We start from the raw sequence: 18,925 nt of genomic DNA, 5'->3' as shown, positions 1-18,925 counted from the left end.
TAAAATGGATTATTTGAACAGGCTGTTTTACAGGCTGTGTTAGCTATACAAATCTATCAAAAGGCCAGTCTTCTTGCTCTTCGGCCTTAAATATGTTGAGTTTTACAGTCACACAGTTTAATTATGTTGAAAGTGATCAAATTTGCATATCCATTATGATACTGGGGCTTAAATCTTCAGTTTTGGTGTTTTCATCAAGAAATCCATGCATTAACAAGTATCCCAAAACAAACAAACTTTCAGACCCCTCCCCAGCTCAGCCCACATTAAACAGGGTTCTATAGAGACAAGACACTACAAAGAGAGGTGTTTAAAGTTGGACATTAAATACATTTTTATAACATTTCCACCATTGATATAGACTACCAAATCTCTTGCCAATTCTAATACTGACTAGATATTCTCAGAGCTACTAACTCTTCTGCCGTGTGTAGTGTGCACTCATGCACGTGGAGCGAAATAGCGAGAACGAGCGCGGTGTGTGAGTGAAGGCAGGCAGGCAGAGGAGCAGAGTACAGCAGAGACTCCGGTCCTGGAGACCAAAGCTACGGTCTCCCCCGCGTCCTCCGACCGCAGCCAACACTGTTTAGCAAGACGGGCTTCACTAGATATAAGTTTGAGGTTTTGGTGCTTCCGTGTAGTTTGTGTTGGAGTCTTGTCTGAACAGCGTAGCCACACGCGAGCGCACATGGGACACCGACCTGCAATGATTTATACGTGTAAGAAGTTACAAACAGTTCCTTTAATGCTCTGAATATTGTGTAGAGAATCTTTAACTCTTATATTGACATCGTTTTCAACTCGCCTATATAATCTGCATAGAATTCCTGACATTTAGTTATGGATTTTGGTTTTATGGATTCTGGGGGCGCCACTGCATAAATGCACATAAAGTTCTCTCACTTCAGTGTACTTAAGAGACACACCCTGGTTTCATCCTCCATCTACAGTAGGTGGCAGCATTTACCATTTACAGGCTCAGGTTAACTCTGTGTTGATAAACTGTTGCTAGGCAACCACAGCAACGAAATGACAGAGTTGCACCAGGCAGCAGCATCAGGGGATTACGACCAAGTTGAGGAGATTCTGAGGAGAAATGAATGCAATCCCAATCAGAGAGACATGGACTGGAGCCAAAAGACACCTCTACACTGGGCAGCAGCTCAAGGTAGATCAGTGGATCAGTGGAAATGTACCGGGTCCTTTCTCCTGATACTCCTACAGGTCAAATATCATTAGTTTTACACCTGTCACCATTCAAATACCTTCTGCTAGTCTCATATTTTACCCTCTTTTCCTCCTTTTGGGACTTTATCTTACATTTACTTAAAGGCTAAGTCGCCAGATTTAAAGGCCATGCAGTTTTTACTTTTTTACTAAGCAAATTAAATATCCACATATACATGTTGGGACTGAAAGATATGCTTATATATATATATATATATATATAGTATGATAATAATATAGTTGTTTTTTTATGTTTAAACTAAACTGTTTGCTACAATACAGCATCAGAAAACAATAACTTAGATATAATAGCCATTAGGTAGCCTGTTAATTAAAATACCTGTCAATTAAATTTACTTAACTTGTCATGTTAATGCTGTTATTTTGATTTACCTTAGTTTATTGTTTATTTTGTTATTGTCTATTTGCTTTTATTCACCTTATATTAGTCAACCCTCACCTATTTTCTTTCTTCTGTCTGGCCTTGTTTAGGGATTGTATTGTTGGTCTTTCTATGACGTGGCTTAGTGTTGTTGAAAATTTGAAATACAATAAACTTAAAGTCATAATTATTAACAATGTAATATATAATATGATTATAAAAATATTATTTTCCTTATTCAATAGATAATGTTTCAATTAATTGTTCAATTTATAAAAATTTATAAAAATCAGTCCAAAATGTCTTCATCAGATGTTTTGTTTTGTCTATAACTAGCAGGTTAAACCCCAAAGATATTTAATTTGCAATAACATCAAACAAAGAAAAGCATGAAATTTGTCACATTGGAGAAACTGGAACGGGGAATGTTTGGTGTTTTTGCTTGAGAAATGACTTATTACATCGACAATTAATCAAATATCACATTTGCGTAGTTCTTCTACACGCTTGGCACACGGGAGAAGTTTCAGTCGGTTGCAATCTGCAACCTCACCGCTATATGCCTCTAAATCCTCCACACTGCACCTTTGTTGTGTAGTGCCCTTTTTGTTGCATTAATGAATTTATTGTTTTTTCTGTTGCTTCTATTCCTTCCATCTTATTATCATAGTAAGAATTTGCCTTTACCACAGTAGATAAGTTGTTTTTAAACAACTAGATAAAAAAAAAATCATCAATTCTTAAAGGTACTGTTTGTAACTTCTTACATGTATAAATCAACCCAAGTCGGTGTCCCAAGCGCGCTCACGCATATGCGCAGAGGTTTCCCGTAACTTGTGAAGTGACGGGGTTCTCCAGCGAGAAACGTTATCGTCTCCGACCAAAACTCCGGTGTCTCCCCTGTTTCCTCCGGCCGCGGTCGGGAGGCTGAGGCAGGAAAAGCCAACACTAGGTTCAGCAGTGATTCATGGAGAGACCTCCGTCTGGTCAGCTAGCATTACTGCCAAGCAGGTGAGATATAGAGTGATATTGTGGTGTTAGCTGACGTGTGTCGCCTCACTGTTATGACCGATGCTCGTTCATGTCTATGTAGAGCGAGCGCGAGCCCGAGCAACAGGACGCTGACTTTCGTTGACTTAACGGTCACAGATGTCGCTGTTAACCAGCAATTTCTGATTCTTACAAACAGTCCCTTTAAATGCACGTGTCAGATCACACTGATGCGTTTTCCACAGGACATACAGAAACGGTCAGGATCCTCATTGAGCATGGAGCCAGGCCGTGTCTGAGGACGGAGCATGGATGGACTCCTGCCCACAGCGCTGCAGAGTCTGGCCGGCTGGCTGTGCTGCGGCTGCTGCACTCCCTCCATGCCCCTATAGACAAGGAGGACTGCTGTGGAGACAAACCAGCACGGATAGCCGAAATATATGGACACCATGACTGCGTCCGATTCCTTAAAAAGTATAAAATTAAGTTTCCAATTCTTATTTCATTCTCTGAATCATACCTCCCTAATTTTCACACTTGTGTCATACTTTAAGTAATTACACCTGATGACGATGCCCTGTTTTTGTGTGTTGCAGAGCAGAAATTGAGGGCCAAGCGTACCGCAAGATGGCAGCCCTAAAAGGGATTTCAGTGGATGACACAGACGAGGAGTGGGCAGAGCAAGGCAAGGAAAATGAAGAAAATGCGAAATCTAAGAGCAACATTCAGACGTAGGCTTAACTCGCCTTTACGCAACAAAGAGTGTGCAAGAGTGACATCCTCATAACCTTTAAATTGACAGTGTTTCTGTGGTATTTCAGTGCTTCAGTACAAATGAAAAACAAATACAGTATTGCTCAAACCACATATGACATTAATATGTAGTTTAATTTAATGCAACAAACAAAGAATACATGTTGGGAATATTTACTGTCAGAAACACAGATATCTACTAAAACATTACAACAGTGTACAGTGGACTTTAACTTGTATCACAGGTAATAAATCATCTGTGGTTTTATGTGTAAAATGTAGTTTGTTTTGATGTGAAAGGGCACATATTTTACATGATTTTCACATCTTACTAGTTGACTCCAACTTGACGGTGCTGTCAGTAGTCGATGCTGGAGCCTGGAGAGCAGAGGAGAAGGATGTGTTAAAAAAAAACAGTAGTCATTCTGGTATTTTAGACGAGTAAACTGAGTCGTAGCACACTTACGATTTTCTTTAGACGATTCCCCAGTGCATCACGGGTCTGAAAATCGGATTAAAACATCATTAATGGTGCTATACTACCTTGTTTGTGGTTTGTAGCATTTCTACGTAAGCCCTGACAGGCAAGTGACATTTTTTTTTTTTCTGGTGATCCATTTTCTAAGTCTGATCTAAATTATTCTCTCTCCTGTGTTCATGACTTAAGAACAGGTGGAAAACATTTTTTTGTAAGGATAATATTTCTAGATTTTTGTCTGTGAAAATGGTAAAAAAAATCTTCCACCTGTTTTCCCTAAGAGGCAAAAAAAGTAACTTAGAAAAATCAGCCTAAAACACAGAAGAGAAAATAATTTCAATCAGACTCAGAAAAAGAAAATTCTCGCTTGCCTTTCAGGGCTTCCGTACATTTCTAATTACACATTTAACTTATTTAAAAAGTAAAACAAATAGGCTGTGTTGTAGTTTGGATACACTCCTTGATTTGGTGTAGAGCCCCAAATGCTAAAATTTCTTCCCAGATATTTGTTGATGTTTAAAAATTCACCACGATAACAAATGTTAACCTTTTTGCACCCTATAACAAAATCATGGAGTGTATGTATATTTAAAGGAATAGTTTGACATTTGGGGAAATAGCCTCATCTATGTCTACCGTGGCTGCATTGAATTCTGGTCTATTGAAGGTACTGAAGTTTGGTTGATATAATTGCAGCCGGAACTTTATTTCCCATGTTTTTGCGTCTAAGTGACTAATAGGGGCAACAAATCCTGAAATCGGTCCAGCATTGAGGGAGAGCGCTGTAGACGGCAGCTGCTCACATTTTGTAATGTAATCCTATTGGGGCAAGCTGGCACAGTCATTTACGTCCACTAGAAGTGTTTGTTTTTGCCACTGACAGGCTCTCATTGTTATTATAAGTGTCTGACATCATAAAAAGAGTCTCGCTGAAGAAGAAGTCTCGTTGTGAAATCTGGCGAGGTGACGTGTTGCTGGAAGACAACGGTGGAATAGTGGAATACATCCATGGTGGAAACACGAGTGCCAGCCGGGCAGAGTTTGTTGTGTAGATTAGTGTTATCTAAAAGATTTTTAATGGCATGGCTGAATATTTAGATGATTACCACAATGTGGATGAGGTCTTTTAATTAGATTTATTTGAGCATACGGATATTCAGATTTCACAACGAGACTTCTCCGTGAGCGGGACTTGGACACCATAACAAACAGACCGTATCAAGCTCATTTCGCAGCTGCAGCGTTATTGTTCAATAACGAACCGATTTCAGAAATTGTTGTCCCGATTAGTCACTTAGACAAAAAACAATGGTGAAATAGCATCCAGTTTGAAAAGTACAAAAATGAACCCCCTTTAAATATTCAAAATATTTTCTGCTGGCTTACCACCAAAGTAACACAGTATACAACATAGTTGATCCAGAAATGCAACAAACATTATGATTTAGGTTGGTGATTTCTCTGAAAGAATTAAAACTATCTTACTTGTTTGTCCCCCAGGCAGGTGGTTAACAAAATGAACAAACCCTGCAAATGAAATGACAAAAGGTTACTGAGCAAGAAACACTTTTACTGGTCCAGATGCTTACTTGAAGATCATATTGACCACACCTGGAATGCGTTCAGCAGGGTGAAGACATAGTTGACTACGATGGCTATGGGTCCAGATGTGAGGTCAATAAGCATCACCGCAAACCCAAAAGCCCAAGTCACACCGAAGATTGGAGTCAGAAGAATAACTGTCCTCACGACAGTTACGGCAGCCTGTTTTTCCTTTTCCATAGATTTTTCTGTCTTCATATCCAAAAGCTTAATGATTACCATCAGCATGGCGAACGCGTTGAAGAAGATGATTATACCGACTGGTATGATGAATGTGTAGATGGACCCCTTCATGAGTCCAGTATAAAGCAGCCAGCAGGTGTCACGGGAGAAGTACACGCCTTCAGCACCGCCCTTATAGCTAAGGAACGTGCTAACAACAACCAGCAATGGAAACACATAGCCCAGGACTAATGAGAGCTTCAGGTAGGTTTTCTTGCTCACATTGTGGAACACAAACATTGCTTGATGAAGAAGCATGCTGCTCAGAGAAAACATCCAAAAGAACATGGACAGGTAGCAGAAATGCTTCAACACCACAAGGATCCTACACCACATTTCTGATATATGCCTTGGGCTAGAAGATGCTAAAAAACAGCAATCTGCAACCAGCAAACATAGAGAAATGTTTACGTGGGCAGTATGGCGTAAATATGAAGTATTTGTCTTCACTACAGTACTCCAGATGGCCATTTCTATCACAAGGTTGATAATGAGGGACAGGACTGATACAGACAGTCCGACGTAGGTCACCTCTTCGAGCCCGGTGATGTCCACTGGATACCTTGACATCAGAATGGCAAATGTGGACAAATGGCTGCAAGTGCAACGTCCCTCATTAGAAACACCCATCCATTTGCATCCTTCTTGGGACCAACCCCTGGTGTTGTTGTCCCAATAGACACACTGTATGCGAACGTTGCGAGGCCTCGGCCTCAGCAACGCAAAGCTGATTTCAACCTCAACTGAACCCAGTTGTTTATTTTCAGTAGTTGTTGACACAATGATGCTGTTGGGCACGTACTCGTCATCTTTGCGGGGTAAATACATCTCCAGCTCTTTAAACCCAGCTGTTTTTACAGTGCCGGTTTGGTTTGCGGTAGAAAGAACGACGGTGGCATCGAACACCTTGTTAACACATGACCTCTGCATGCAACTGGATGCGGCTACCTCTATATTTCTCTTTTTAGGGGCACGTGTTACGTTTGTCACTTGAATCAAGTTCTCAACAGCATCCAGATATCGCTCAGCCAATGAAATATTGCCTTCGTCAGCCGTTGTCCATGATTCGTTAAGAGAACTTTCCAGCAAATTGCTGGATGACTCCAGAAAATCCTGAAAACAAAGAAGGTTGTTTTAATTGCAGTACAACAAAAAAAAATCCTTTCTCCTGGTTGTATTAATTATGAAAAAGAATAAGTACGGTTACATGGATACATGGTAAATATGTGTATTTGACTGTATTTATACTAAATATTGCCACAAAATGATTGGTTGATTTAATGACACCCGTGGTTGGCGGTAACAGCAAGTGAGGTTTAAAGGCACGGACACACCAAGCCGACATCAAAGAGCTAGCGCCAATGAAGACCGACTGTTGCGTCGCCTCACGTCATCTTTGTCTTGGCCGACAAGTTGCACTCGAACACACCGCAAAGACTACAGCCGACAGCCAGTTAGCACGTACGTTCTGCGCCTGCGTGAGAGGAAATAACTCTCCACACCAGAAGGTGTCGGTAGTCTGTATTCGTCATTCAAAAAGGGAAACCGGAAGACTGAGGACGGCGGATATACAAGCCGTTGTATGATATATGATATGATATATACTGTATATAATATATATATATACCAAATCTTTATTCACATATCTTGAGGTGAGAGGCCTTTCAATATCGTCATGCCAGTTTTTCCTCGCCAAAATTTTGTGCAAGTTTGGACCGTTATTTAACCTCCTTTGCGACAAGCCAGTATGACATCGCAAAAACGCAAATTGCTTAATGCGTTAATGAAATTAGAGGCATTAAAATGAATTTGTGCATAATTATCGCATTAACTTTGACAGCCCTAATTCCAACGATAATTAATACCTAAAACATGGTTTGAGTTAATGAAAATGTTAAAGGGACTATTTGTAACTTTCAGAAATGCTTCTTAACAGCGACACCTGTGGCCGTGAAATCAACGAAAGTCAGCGTCGGGCTCGTGCTTGTGCTCGCTCTAAATGGACATGAACGAGCATCGCTCAAAACAGTGAGGCGACACACGTCAGCTAAAAGCACAATATCACTCTATATTTCAGCTGCTTGGCAGTAATGTTAGCTGACCAGACGAAGGTCTCTCCATGAATCAATGCTGATACTGTGTTTGCTTCTCCTGCCTCAGCGCAGGCTTCAGCAGCGGGGCTCCCCAGCGAGAAACTCGTCTCCCTCCGCCCGCAGCCGGAGAGAGCAGGAAGACACCGGCAACCGGTCGGTAACGAGACGGCAACGTTTCTCTCTGCGGAGCCCCGTTACTTCCCAAGACACGGAAAACCTCTGTTGGTCTGGAGGAGCTGCAGCAGTTATTTCTGCACAAACGTCCACTGTACATTCACTAGTTATTTCTCAGAGCTAAACTAACTCTTCTGCAGTGTGGAGTGAGCGCGCGTTCATGTCTAGAGGTGGAAGAGTACGCGAGAACGCGCGCGCTGTCTGAGTGAAGGCGAGCAGACAGAAGAGACGAGACAGCGGCAGCACGCGAGCGCGCATATGCGAGCGCGCATGTGTACCGACCCGCTACATTTATACGCTTAGAAAGTTACAAACAGTCCCTTTATGGGTTACAACATTAAATAAAATATTAAGTAATTCCCTTTTTGCCTCCATATCAGAAACCTAATAATAATAATAATAATAATATTCAATAAAGACAATCAAAGATTCTGTAATACTTACATTCGTTGTTGGGTCGTCATTTATGCTGTTTAGCTTTTGACTCAAACTGAGGAGTACTTGAACAGATGCGTTCATGTTGGAGAAAGTGTTGATAGTCTGTGAGCTATTAGTGACATTCTCAAGGAGGGAAAATACACCTTTAGCATTTTCATTTAGTGAGCCAAGTCCGATGTCAACAATCTGTAACAACAGTGATGAATTATGGGTGATGAATATTTGGGTCAAAATGTAAACATCAACTACCACCACAGGATTTCATCTCCAAAAAGCTGAGGCCAACTATTTAATGCATACAAACTAGATAATGCTTTCTGTAAAACTTTCATTTTGTAACATGTATTTCTGCCCGCAGATTATAGCTTTGGATATCAGGTTATTTTTATTTGCTGCTTTAGATTCTGCTAATATGTTTGGTATGAATTTTTTTTTTATGAACTTTTCTATAAAATGATGGAGATCTCGCTTTATGTTTTTCAGTTATTAAAGTTAGGCTTACGTTTGCTCTTTGCAGCGCACGGTTCACTTCCTGGTTCACACACGCTGAAACCTCTGGTTCCCATGTCGCCTCTGTTGGGCTGAAATGATGCATCCGTTAGTCAATTAACTTAAAATGAATGAATATGATAATCAGTTAATCATATAAGTATTTTTTAAGCAAAAATCCATAAAATGTATTGGTTTCAGGTCCTCAAATTGAATATTTGTTCAATTTCTTTTAGACTTCTGTGGTAGTGAACTGAATATCTTTGGATATGGACTGAGCAAACAATTGTGATGGGCATTTTTTAGACCTAACAATTAATGGATTAATCAGAAAAATAATCAGCAGATGATTTGCTAATAAAAATAATAATTAGTCACAGTCTTACCCAGGATTGCACTTCCTTCGTCTTTTTCCAACACCGTTCGTGCATTTTAACACTGCAGTGAATCCAGCTTTGGTCTCTTTCCAAACACCTTCAGCTGCACAGGACTGCTCATTTTCTGTTTTGAAGAAGAAAAATGAAGGCTTGATTCATCATTTGTTACATGTGTTAACCAGAACAACTAATATTTTTACAAAGTCAACTTCAGGAGAACAAGAAGTTAATCTGAAATTATGTTGGAGCACGGTCGGAAGCTCTGCAAAAAGCTGGAAATTGAAACCTTGATTTGGGATAATTTTATCACAGATTACTTTTTGGTTGAACTGCTCATAACTCAGACATTTGCAACTAGTGACATTTGGGTGCCAGTAGACATGGCTTTGCTTTGAAGGGTCATGAAACAGGGATCCTTATCAAATACTAACGCTTGGTCAGTGGCCCTACGCTCCAGCCCGTTCTCATTCTCTGGGCGTCAAATACTAAACCGTCCCACCCACCCATCCTGCGCTGACTTTCTCGCTCTTCATACTACATCAGTTGCTCTGACCGTCTAATAATGACGTGGATGAGTTTACATTGGAGTTAGTTGAAAGCCCGGTGCATCTCATACAGACACTAAAAATGGGGGTCTGCAACCTGTGGCTCTGGAGGCACATGCGGCTCTTTAGCTCCTCTCCAGTGGCTCCTTGTGGATTTTTAAAAATGGAAATGAATAACTGTTTTTTGTTTACATTTTCATTTTTATTTATCATTGTTGTAGGTCTATGGTATGACGGTACGACGGTATGGCGGTACGGCGGTACGACGGTACGACGGTACGACGGTACGACGGTACGATGGTACAACGTAGTATTAGGGCCACAATGAGGAAAAAAAATAAATCTCAGATTACGAGAATAAAGTCATAATATTATAAAGTAGTAATTTTACGTGTTATTTAATTTTTTTCTCATAAAGTTATGACTTTATTCTCGTTATATTACGACTTTGTTTCTCATAAAGTTATGATTTTATTCTTGTTATATTACGACTTTGTTTCTCATAAAGTTATGACCTTATTCTCATTATATTACGGCTTTTTTTCCTGTATAGTTATGACTTTATATTTGTTATATTACGAATTTTTTTCTCATATAGTTCTGACTTTATTCTCGAAATCTCATTTTTTTTTCACCCCCTCAATGTGTCCCCTTTTTTTTTTTGTTGCCTAAAATGGCTCTTTTGATAGTAGAGGTTGCCGACCCAGGCGCTAAAAGGTGCCTCAGTGTTTCGGTATCAGAGAGGGGGCCACTGACCAAGCGCCGGTATTTGACGGGTTGGGAGTGAGAACGGGTTGGCCCTACATAATAAGGTGCTGTAATTTACATAGCTATCAAAGTCGAAGCATTGTTGTGGGACTTTTCGCTAAAAGTATTGTATGTGCTATGCTCACTATATTTTTCATTACATTGTGGGCTTATTTGAGGGCAATATATAGTGCATAACATTCACAATTTGGACACTCAATTAAAATGACAAAAATGTAATATATTGCCAGCAAATATGGATGTGATGTCGGACAAAGTCGTTGTTTTAACTAACACTGAAACATACCATAGATGATATTGACAGACGTTGACGCAGTTCTCTCTTCATTGCACCTGTTCTTAAAAGTGCATGTTAGTAGCGGTGTAACCATGGAATCATTACAGCTAACAAGTGCATTAGCTGCATAAACATCTTCAGGATCATCAAAAAGACCTGCAGGGATCACATACGCATGTCAGTTTGCACAAGGATTCAGTGAAATGAATGGACAAAGAAGATGGACACAAGAAAATGTACGTACCCGCGAAGATGTTTTTGTGATTCCATGTCACATTATACTTTTCATTGCTGCTGTCTATCTCACATTTGACTCTTACTTTCGGTGTATCTGAGCTTTTTCTGCAGCGTGGAAATTCTGGTTCCGTGGTGATGTCAATGTTTGGCAGGACGGATACGTTCAATACAGCACTGGCTTTGTGAGATATGGTGTTTAACTCGAACTTTTGAAGATAAGCACATGTGTACTCTCCTAAGAAAACAAACAGGATAAGACAAACAAGCACAGCTTTTTAAGTTGATATGGTAGTGGTTAGCAAATTATTTTACATATCCATCAGATACTGAGCAACATTAGCATCAGTGTTTCTGTCCACCTGATGAATGTAAATCCCCAAATCTCCTTTTTAGCTCTGTTTTGGTCTCCACCAACTCCTATAACATTTAAGCCAGCAATTCAGCGTATAGCGTCAGCTCTTCAGCATCCAGCATTCACACCGCCAATAGATCCGCTTAAATGTTACAGACTAGTGCTTTAAGTGAAGTACAAGCAGTGTTGGGGAGTAACTAGTTACATGTAACAGAGTAATTCAATTACAAAATAAATGTAATTGTAATCAGTTACATTTACTGAGAAAAAAAATATGTAATTAGATTGGTGAATACAAAGGGGTTACGTCCGAATATTCTTTCAGTAAAAAGCTTATTTAAATGTATGTAATACAACATTCATGCCGGCGCTCTGTTACAATCTTAATTATTAAATAATGTTTATAATAAAGTCATTTCCACACACTTTTTTTTTTTAATTTTGAGGTAAACATTGGGGTAATTTGGCAGTAATTCCAAAGAAATTTCAAAGAGGCTACTTGTGAATTATCACCTAATTACCATGAAATTTGCGGACCTGTAAAATGAAGTGTTACCAGAGATTTTAATAGACGTTTTCAGCATTGAGTACTGTTGTGAGGTTTACACTGCCTGGTTTAAGACAATGTTTTTGGGACCTTTTCAGCTTTATTGAAGTAATTAAAATATTTACATTACTTATAACAGTTTTAACAGAGTAAATCTGTAATCTATTACATTTCTAAAGTAACCTTCCCAACACTGAGTACCTCAAAATCATACTCAGTACTTTAGTAGTAATGCAGTGGCTGAAACAAACATACCTGCCCAGAGTTCTGATACGTTTTTAAGTGTGACTTTGGTCTCCAATGTTGCTGATGTCACCTCTGACTCTGTGCCATTAAATATCTCATATTTGGTGTCGTCTTTTTTCAGCCGCCACACTGGTTGTGTTCCCAGGTCCTGCCGTAATATGCATCTGATGATGGGCTGGTCGTAGTGACACACGGGGCTTTTAGGCGGCATTTTAATACGGACAACACCTGCGGAAAATAAGAGTCGAATCAGTATAGAAGCCAAGGACAATCTACATCCAGAAGGTATGATGTGTGTCTGTCGGTGAGTATGGGCACCGAAAGTAAGGGGGCCAATGTGTCATACGCCCTCCCATTTTACGGCCCTATCCCACTTTCTTTTTAAGGTTGTGAATCACTGTATCCCCGCAAATGCCCCTATATTGCAACACAGTGAAAAAAAAAATATCATCAATTCCCGTCCACCCCGTGTATGTCCAGACTGGAAGGTGTCAGAATTCAATTCAAACTTTTTTGCAGACTCAAGGTCCAGATAAGAAAAAAGAAAAAACAACAAGAATACATTACATATAATACATAAAAATACAGGAAGCACTATAAAAAGTCATGATTAAAAGATATTAAAAAATATTAATATTAATATAAATATATACATACATCAATGCCTTACATATAAAGAACCATACCAGTGCCTCCACAGCTGTGATTGGTACCGTGTAGTGCTGAATCTTATGTTAGACAACCGCAAGATGATGTCATTCTCAGAGTGATTTAGCCGGTATATATATTTGTACATGAGATTTCTTAAGACTGTTTGAAAAGTATTTATGCCTGCAAACATTTCACTTGCACTGGAACATCCTGGTCTTTTTAGTAATATTCTCATTGCATCATTATATGCAACCTGAAGTCTCTGTAAGCTTGCTTTCTTATAGTTTGACCACAAATGGGCTGTATACAGTGGTGTACACTAATCTCTGAACAGAGACATCTTCACTTTATCGGAACACATACTAAACTTCCGTGAGAGAATGTTTGCTTGTGCGTACATCTTGTGGCATTGCCTATAAATATCATCATCATCTGTCATGTCTTTAGTAATGAAATGTCCAAGATATTTTACCTTATTACAGACACAAAGATTGTTATCAGACAATTTGAAGTCTGGAAATTTTCGACATTTGTCCTCCTTCGTTCTACAGGTCAAGACTACACTTTTACTGGCATTAGTGTTTTTTACTCTACACATGCGCTCTCATTTTAATCTGTGCAGCAGCTGTCTCAGCACGGCTCCATCTCAGCTGTGTCTCACGTAACCGCAACCATTTTGCAACCAATTGTTGTCTGCATTTCCACCGCAGTCTAAAGACCTATGAAGATTAGGCAAATCAGTCCACTGAGGTATGAAAAAGCAACATGACATGCGACGAGGGCTGCTGGTGGTCACAGAGGTAAACAACCCACTCTGCAGTCTGCAGTTCAGTGTGTCCGCCCGTTTCATCTAAAAAACACGTTGAAAAACATGAAGTTTTATGTCGCTGCGATGACATTTACTGCTGTATAGTATTTACTGATGTTCCTTGGATATAATGAATGAAATACGGAGGAAGAAAAGTAAACTAAGAGCGTCTGTCTCCGCAGTAAATTACCTGTTGAGTGTTTGAGGGTCATTTATTTGTGCTTTAGAACGTAACCGCTTTGAAACAATCAGAAAATAACATTTCTTTCTGTCATTCACAGCGCCGTCACACTGCGCTCTCAATGTTTACTGAGGTAATAAATCAAGCGAGAAGTCTCATAGACTTCTATACAATCAGACTTCTTTTTGCAACCAGAGGAGTCGCCCCCTGCTGGCTGTTAGAGAGAATGCAAGTTTAAGGCACTGGCTTCACCTCTCAGACTCGGAGGTTGCCCACTGGTTTTAAATGAATCCTAACAGATGCATCCCGCCCTCCGTTAGACATAATTACCTGAGCTCTCCAGGTCAAGTGATCCCGACAGAGTGCTGCTCAGGCCTTTCGTTCTTTCAAACAAGTCTTGGTGTCTGATGTTGTCAGCAATGGTTATTTCAAAATATGCGATGACGCTTCCAAGCCTTCAGTGAAAACAAAGTACAGATTTCACTCACATATTGAAAACAGAAATATAACAGAAATAATTTTATTTGGTAAACAAAGCAAGTACCTGTATTTGGTTATTGTTAAGATGTCAAATCCTGTCAAAGTGCTGTACACCTTTTTCATCTGCAAGGGAACAACTCATTTACACATCAGTATGCTATTAGCAAACGACAATACCTAAATTAATTTGTCCTGATCTGATAAAGGTAATTAATTACGTAATGTGCTGTTTATTAATAAATATTAGTCATTACCTCCTGTAACAAATTGTTATTACAGTCCTTAAATTCCTGAGTGTTTTTTTTTTCCAGACAATTGAGATGCTCCGGTCCTTTCATAATAATGACTCCACTGATAGTAACTGTGAAAAAAAAAGATGCATGCTTTATACACACAAATACACACACACATATGCACAAACACAGTAAGAATTAACCAAATACCTGTTTTGTTTGAAACACACATGTGAGCCGAGTTGCTGGCGAAGACGCATGTCCCGTTGCCACAACATTTCTGACTAGATTTCTGACAAACTTTATCGCTCCAGATGAAGCCGGACTGGCAGCGACACTCTGTGCCGTCCGGGATGCTCTGACACTCTGATTAGGAAAAAAAGCACAATAGTTTAACCTGGGGATTCATTCTTTTTATTCTAATTAAATGTAGAATATTCAGTATTTAAAATATTAGAAAAATGTTTACTTGTTGTCTTTTGAAGGTTGTCAACTTTCAGGGTGGTGTTACTCACAAAAGGCGTCAGTTTCTTAGTGATGTTTGCGATTACACTTTCCTCTATTGTCAGTTTGACATAATACATTTGTGTTGAATTGCCTGAAACATGCAAACAGACTGACATCAACCTAAATACAAAATGTTTCAAAATATCACATACACCTTATCTGTTATCTGGAAAACCGTTATGGGTTGACAAGAAGTATTCATACAATTACATTACAAAATACATTTCTCTTGTGTTGTTCTTTCTCATAACTAAGAGAAGTGTAAATAATAGGCTACGACCTAATTATTCCTACATACATGAAGGGGTCCCTGGTATATTCTCTATCTTGTAAGGGGTCCTTGGCTGAAAAAAGATTGAGAAACTCTGCGCTGGAGTCCTCTAATGTGTCTTCTTTAAAGTGAGACAAAATAAACAGGACATTTTATCTTAGATTTTTTTGATAAATAATGTGGATATCTTCCTATAGTATGTATACTGGACTGAATATGTGTACCTATTTAAGGTGAGCTTATATGTAACCCATGTTTATTTTTATTTTTATATGCTTGTGTTATTCACGTTGGTTATATTCAGTGACCTGTATATTATTATATAGTTTGTTTTGATTTATCTTTATACATGCATTCATGTTGAAATGTTGAAAAGTATTGTAACCCCTTGTGAAGGAAACTGTCAACCTAGGTCAAAATATTTTGATGTAAAAGGGGATAAAAAAAAATTAAGTTTAAATTTAAAAAAAAGAAAAAAAACTAATTTTGAAACTCAAAATAAAAATAATTTTACCTTGTTCAGTAGCCTGTAAAAGTCAAAAGAAAATCATTAAATTTAATGCAATTTAATATTGCAATTTAGAATTTCAAGATCTAATGTGTAATCTTATGATACTGACGTACCTGACAGATGTTCAGTCCCAGGATATAAAGAACTATAAAGGTCCACATCCTACAAATAATCAATAACAGAAGAAGTCATTTGTATTGGCCCTTGGTAAACAGAAGTCTGGTGATTGACTGATGATATAATACGCCGACTGTTTCACACTACAACTCCGACATCTTCCTCTTTTTTTTTTTTACATGAAGACCAAGAAATGAAAAAGTAGTTTTTAATCCCTATCACCTGTTTTGTCTCATGATATGTGTAGCTTTGTGTGTCTGGAAGCAGTTAAAACAGTTAAAGCTACACACTTTACATATATTCATGTCAGATGGAGGGAGAAGATCAAACTGTGGCTTTTATAGTTACCAGTTTATCTCACACATTTTCTTACAGGCTTACAGGACAGTGGCAAAACTCTCTAAAGTCACCGTTGTTGGGTATATTATTAAAGATTATTTTTCAAAAAGAAAAAACATTGAAGGTATATGGAGACTGGTTATCTAAGTTTATAAATAAAAAATAAAACATTAAATTAGAGGCAAATTTTGTGTATGTTGTTCAAAATCACAAATTTGCTTTAAAGGGCTTTAAAATCTGGAAAGCATACGACACCCTCCAACCTTAAAACCTCGATCTGGATAAAGAAAAACTTCTGAAAATTAAGTGTCACCATGTTTTTCTATTGATTTTGACTGTGAGCAGGTTTACACAAATTTGTGCACCTTGAAAAAAAAATTGTAGATACTGTATTTTTCCATTTCCAAATTAACAAAAAACGTTCAGTTAAACAACTAAATTGTTCTGTTATGTTTTAAATAATTGTTTTCCCTTTTTCATCAACAACATAACTTTGCAATCCACAGTGTGAAATACCAAATACAGAAGTGTGCACATTGTCCATTTTTATACCCCCCTCAGAAAAACAAAAACAAATTTTCCAAAGAAAATAAAGAATAAAATTAAAACATAAATAAATAAAATAATAAAAAAAGTAAAATGAAGAGCAGAATTACCCCATAAACCACACTATTGGCATAATAATAATAATAATAATAATAATAATACATATATACTGTTGTGAATTTCTTGATTGCATTGAATTCAATTCACAAAAAGGAATACGGCATTCAGAGAAATTTAGAGTACATCACCAAAACTTACAAAAACACAGCATTGTACTGTATGTTTCATTGCAACAGCTAGTATGACACATAACACGTGTTTTGTAGAAAAATATGAAATGCATATTATGAATGAAAGATATTCAATATAGAAAGATCAGCTAACCTGTTTTCGTTGGTTTGTATCAGTGAACCATCACAGCAGCGTCTCACGATGTTAGAAGAACCCGTCGGTGTCCACAAATGACAGCAGCACACTGATGGAGCTGCTTACAAGGAAGTTTCCAGCTGACTACAGTACATCATCATCACACTTGTCAGTGTTTATTGCAGGTACATATGCAAAATAAAAGAGGCCGTTATGTGCATCTAATTTGACTTTCAAAACATCTCTGGTGCCACCATGACGTTGACATTTTTGGTTTTGAGTGGAAATGTCAGTGTAATTATTGGAGGTATTGCCATGACATTTGGTACAAACATTCACAGTTCCCAGAGGATGAATCATAATAACTTTGGTGATCCCCAGACTTTTCTTTTAGCGCCACCTGCGGCTCTTTAGCCGCTCTCCAGTGGCTCACTGTGGATTTTTAAAAATGGAAATGAATAACTGTTTTTTGTTTACATTTTCATTTTTCTTTATCATTGTTGTAGGTCTATGGTACAACGGTACGACAGAGTATTAGGGCTACATTGAGGAAAAAAATTAATCTGAGATTTCGAGAATAAAGTCATAATATCATGAGAATAAAGTCAGAAGTTTACGAAAAAAAAATCGTAATGAGAATAAAGTCAGAAGTTTATGAGAATAAAGTCATAGGTTTATGTGAAAAAAAGTCGTAATATTATGAGAATAAAGTCATAATAGTCATTTTTACGTGATATTTAATTTTTTCTCGTAAAGTTATGACTTTATTCTCGTAATGTTCCGACTTTGTTCTCGTAATATTATGACTTTATTCTGGAAATCTCTGATTTTTTCCCTCATTGTGGCCCTAATACTCTGTAGTACATTTGCACTTTGGCCCTCACTGCACTAGACTTATATACTATATACTTAAACTATAAACTGTGTTACCTTCATCACAATGCTCAAATGTTTTGCGGCTTTCTTTGCCTAAAATGGCTCTTTTGATAGTAAAGGTTGCTGACCCCTGCCATAGGCACTGTGAGCATGTTAGCCTAGTCATTGTGAGCATGTTAGCACGCAGACATTAGTATTGAGCTCAAAGCACCACTCTGCCAAAGTACAGCCTCACAGAGCTGCTAGCATGGCTGTAAACTCTTGTTTTTATTATTATAATGTCCAGTGACACTTGCAGCCAATATTTTTCTTCATATACTCAAAATATGAAACACAGTAGTTTTCAAGGCTCTGCAGAAATAAAGATGAATGTTTGGGTCCTGCATGTTTGCTGCATGCTGCAAATTGGGTTTATCGAGGCCAGGGGTCAGCAACCTTTACTGTCAAAAGAGACATTTTAGCCAAAAAATCTGTCTGGAGCAGCAAAACATTTGAGCATTGTGATGAAGGTAACACAGTTTATAGTCTAAGTATATAATATATAAGTGTAATGCAGTGAGGGCCCAAATGCAAATTTACTACGGAGTATTAGGGCCACATTGAAGGAAAAAACATCTGAGATTACCAGAATAAAGTCATAATATTACGGGAAAAGAAGTCGTAATATTACGAGGATAAAGTCATAAGAATACGAAGAAAAAGTCATAAGTTTACGAGAAAAAAGTCATAATATTACGAGAATAAAGTCATACTTTTATGAGAAAAAAGAAAATAACATGTAAAATTACTACTTTATAATGCTATGACTTTATGCTCATAATATTATGACTTTATTCTCGAAA

The 18,925-nt window shown here is 38.1% G+C and overlaps 2 protein-coding genes across 3 annotated transcripts; one reads left to right on the top strand and one right to left on the bottom strand.

Moving 5' to 3' along the window:
• Positions 1–1,010: 1,010 nt before the first annotated feature.
• Positions 1,011–3,485, top strand: ankrd66 (ankyrin repeat domain 66). Its single transcript, XM_074660650.1, has 3 exons — positions 1,011–1,168; positions 2,845–3,073; positions 3,196–3,485. The coding sequence occupies exons 1-3, from the start codon at positions 1,030–1,032 to the stop codon at positions 3,332–3,334; spliced, it is 507 nt and encodes a 168-aa protein (XP_074516751.1). The 5' UTR covers positions 1,011–1,029; the 3' UTR covers positions 3,335–3,485.
• Positions 3,469–17,358, bottom strand: adgrf3a (adhesion G protein-coupled receptor F3a). Of its 2 annotated transcripts, none has more exons than XM_074660649.1 (17): positions 17,226–17,358; positions 15,945–16,001; positions 15,020–15,148; positions 14,761–14,916; positions 14,572–14,678; positions 14,382–14,440; positions 14,168–14,292; positions 12,207–12,425; positions 11,060–11,287; positions 10,825–10,971; positions 9,235–9,349; positions 8,862–8,940; positions 8,366–8,545; positions 5,442–6,767; positions 5,316–5,357; positions 3,819–3,854; positions 3,469–3,730 (listed from the first exon to the last, which is right to left on the bottom strand). In XM_074660649.1, exons 3-17 carry the CDS (start codon positions 15,132–15,134, stop codon positions 3,674–3,676), a joined length of 2,991 nt encoding a protein of 996 aa, XP_074516750.1. In that variant the 5' UTR covers positions 15,135–15,148; positions 15,945–16,001; positions 17,226–17,358; the 3' UTR covers positions 3,469–3,673. The 2 variants fall into 2 exon arrangements, with proteins under 2 accessions (XP_074516750.1, XP_074516749.1); XM_074660648.1 differs by having other exon boundaries at positions 15,020–15,166; positions 15,958–16,001; positions 17,226–17,346.
• Between the last annotated feature and the right edge of the window lie 1,567 nt (positions 17,359–18,925).

The sequence above is a fragment of the Sebastes fasciatus genome, chromosome 15 (assembly GCF_043250625.1).
Source record: "Sebastes fasciatus isolate fSebFas1 chromosome 15, fSebFas1.pri, whole genome shotgun sequence".
Taxonomy (NCBI): domain Eukaryota; kingdom Metazoa; phylum Chordata; class Actinopteri; order Perciformes; family Sebastidae; genus Sebastes; species Sebastes fasciatus.
The sequence above is the reverse complement of the archived record's forward strand: the minus strand, read 5'-3'. Positions and strand labels throughout refer to the sequence as shown.

Coding starts and splice junctions, on each gene's coding strand:
- ankrd66 (XM_074660650.1), top strand. CDS start 1,030: ATGACAGAGTTGCACCAGGCAGCAGCATCAGGGGATTACGACCAAGTT. Junction 1,169..2,844: donor ACACTGGGCAGCAGCTCAAG/GTAGATCAGTGG, acceptor CGTTTTCCACAG/GACATACAGAAACGGTCAGG. Junction 3,074..3,195: donor TGCGTCCGATTCCTTAAAAA/GTATAAAATTAA, acceptor TGTGTGTTGCAG/AGCAGAAATTGAGGGCCAAG.
- adgrf3a (XM_074660648.1), bottom strand. CDS start 16,000: ATGTGGACCTTTATAGTTCTTTATATCCTGGGACTGAACATCT. Junction 10,972..11,059: donor TCACAAAAACATCTTCGCGG/GTACGTACATTT, acceptor TGATCCCTGCAG/GTCTTTTTGATGATCCTGAA. Junction 6,768..8,365: donor ATGACGACCCAACAACGAAT/GTAAGTATTACA, acceptor CTTTGTTTTCAG/GATTTTCTGGAGTCATCCAG.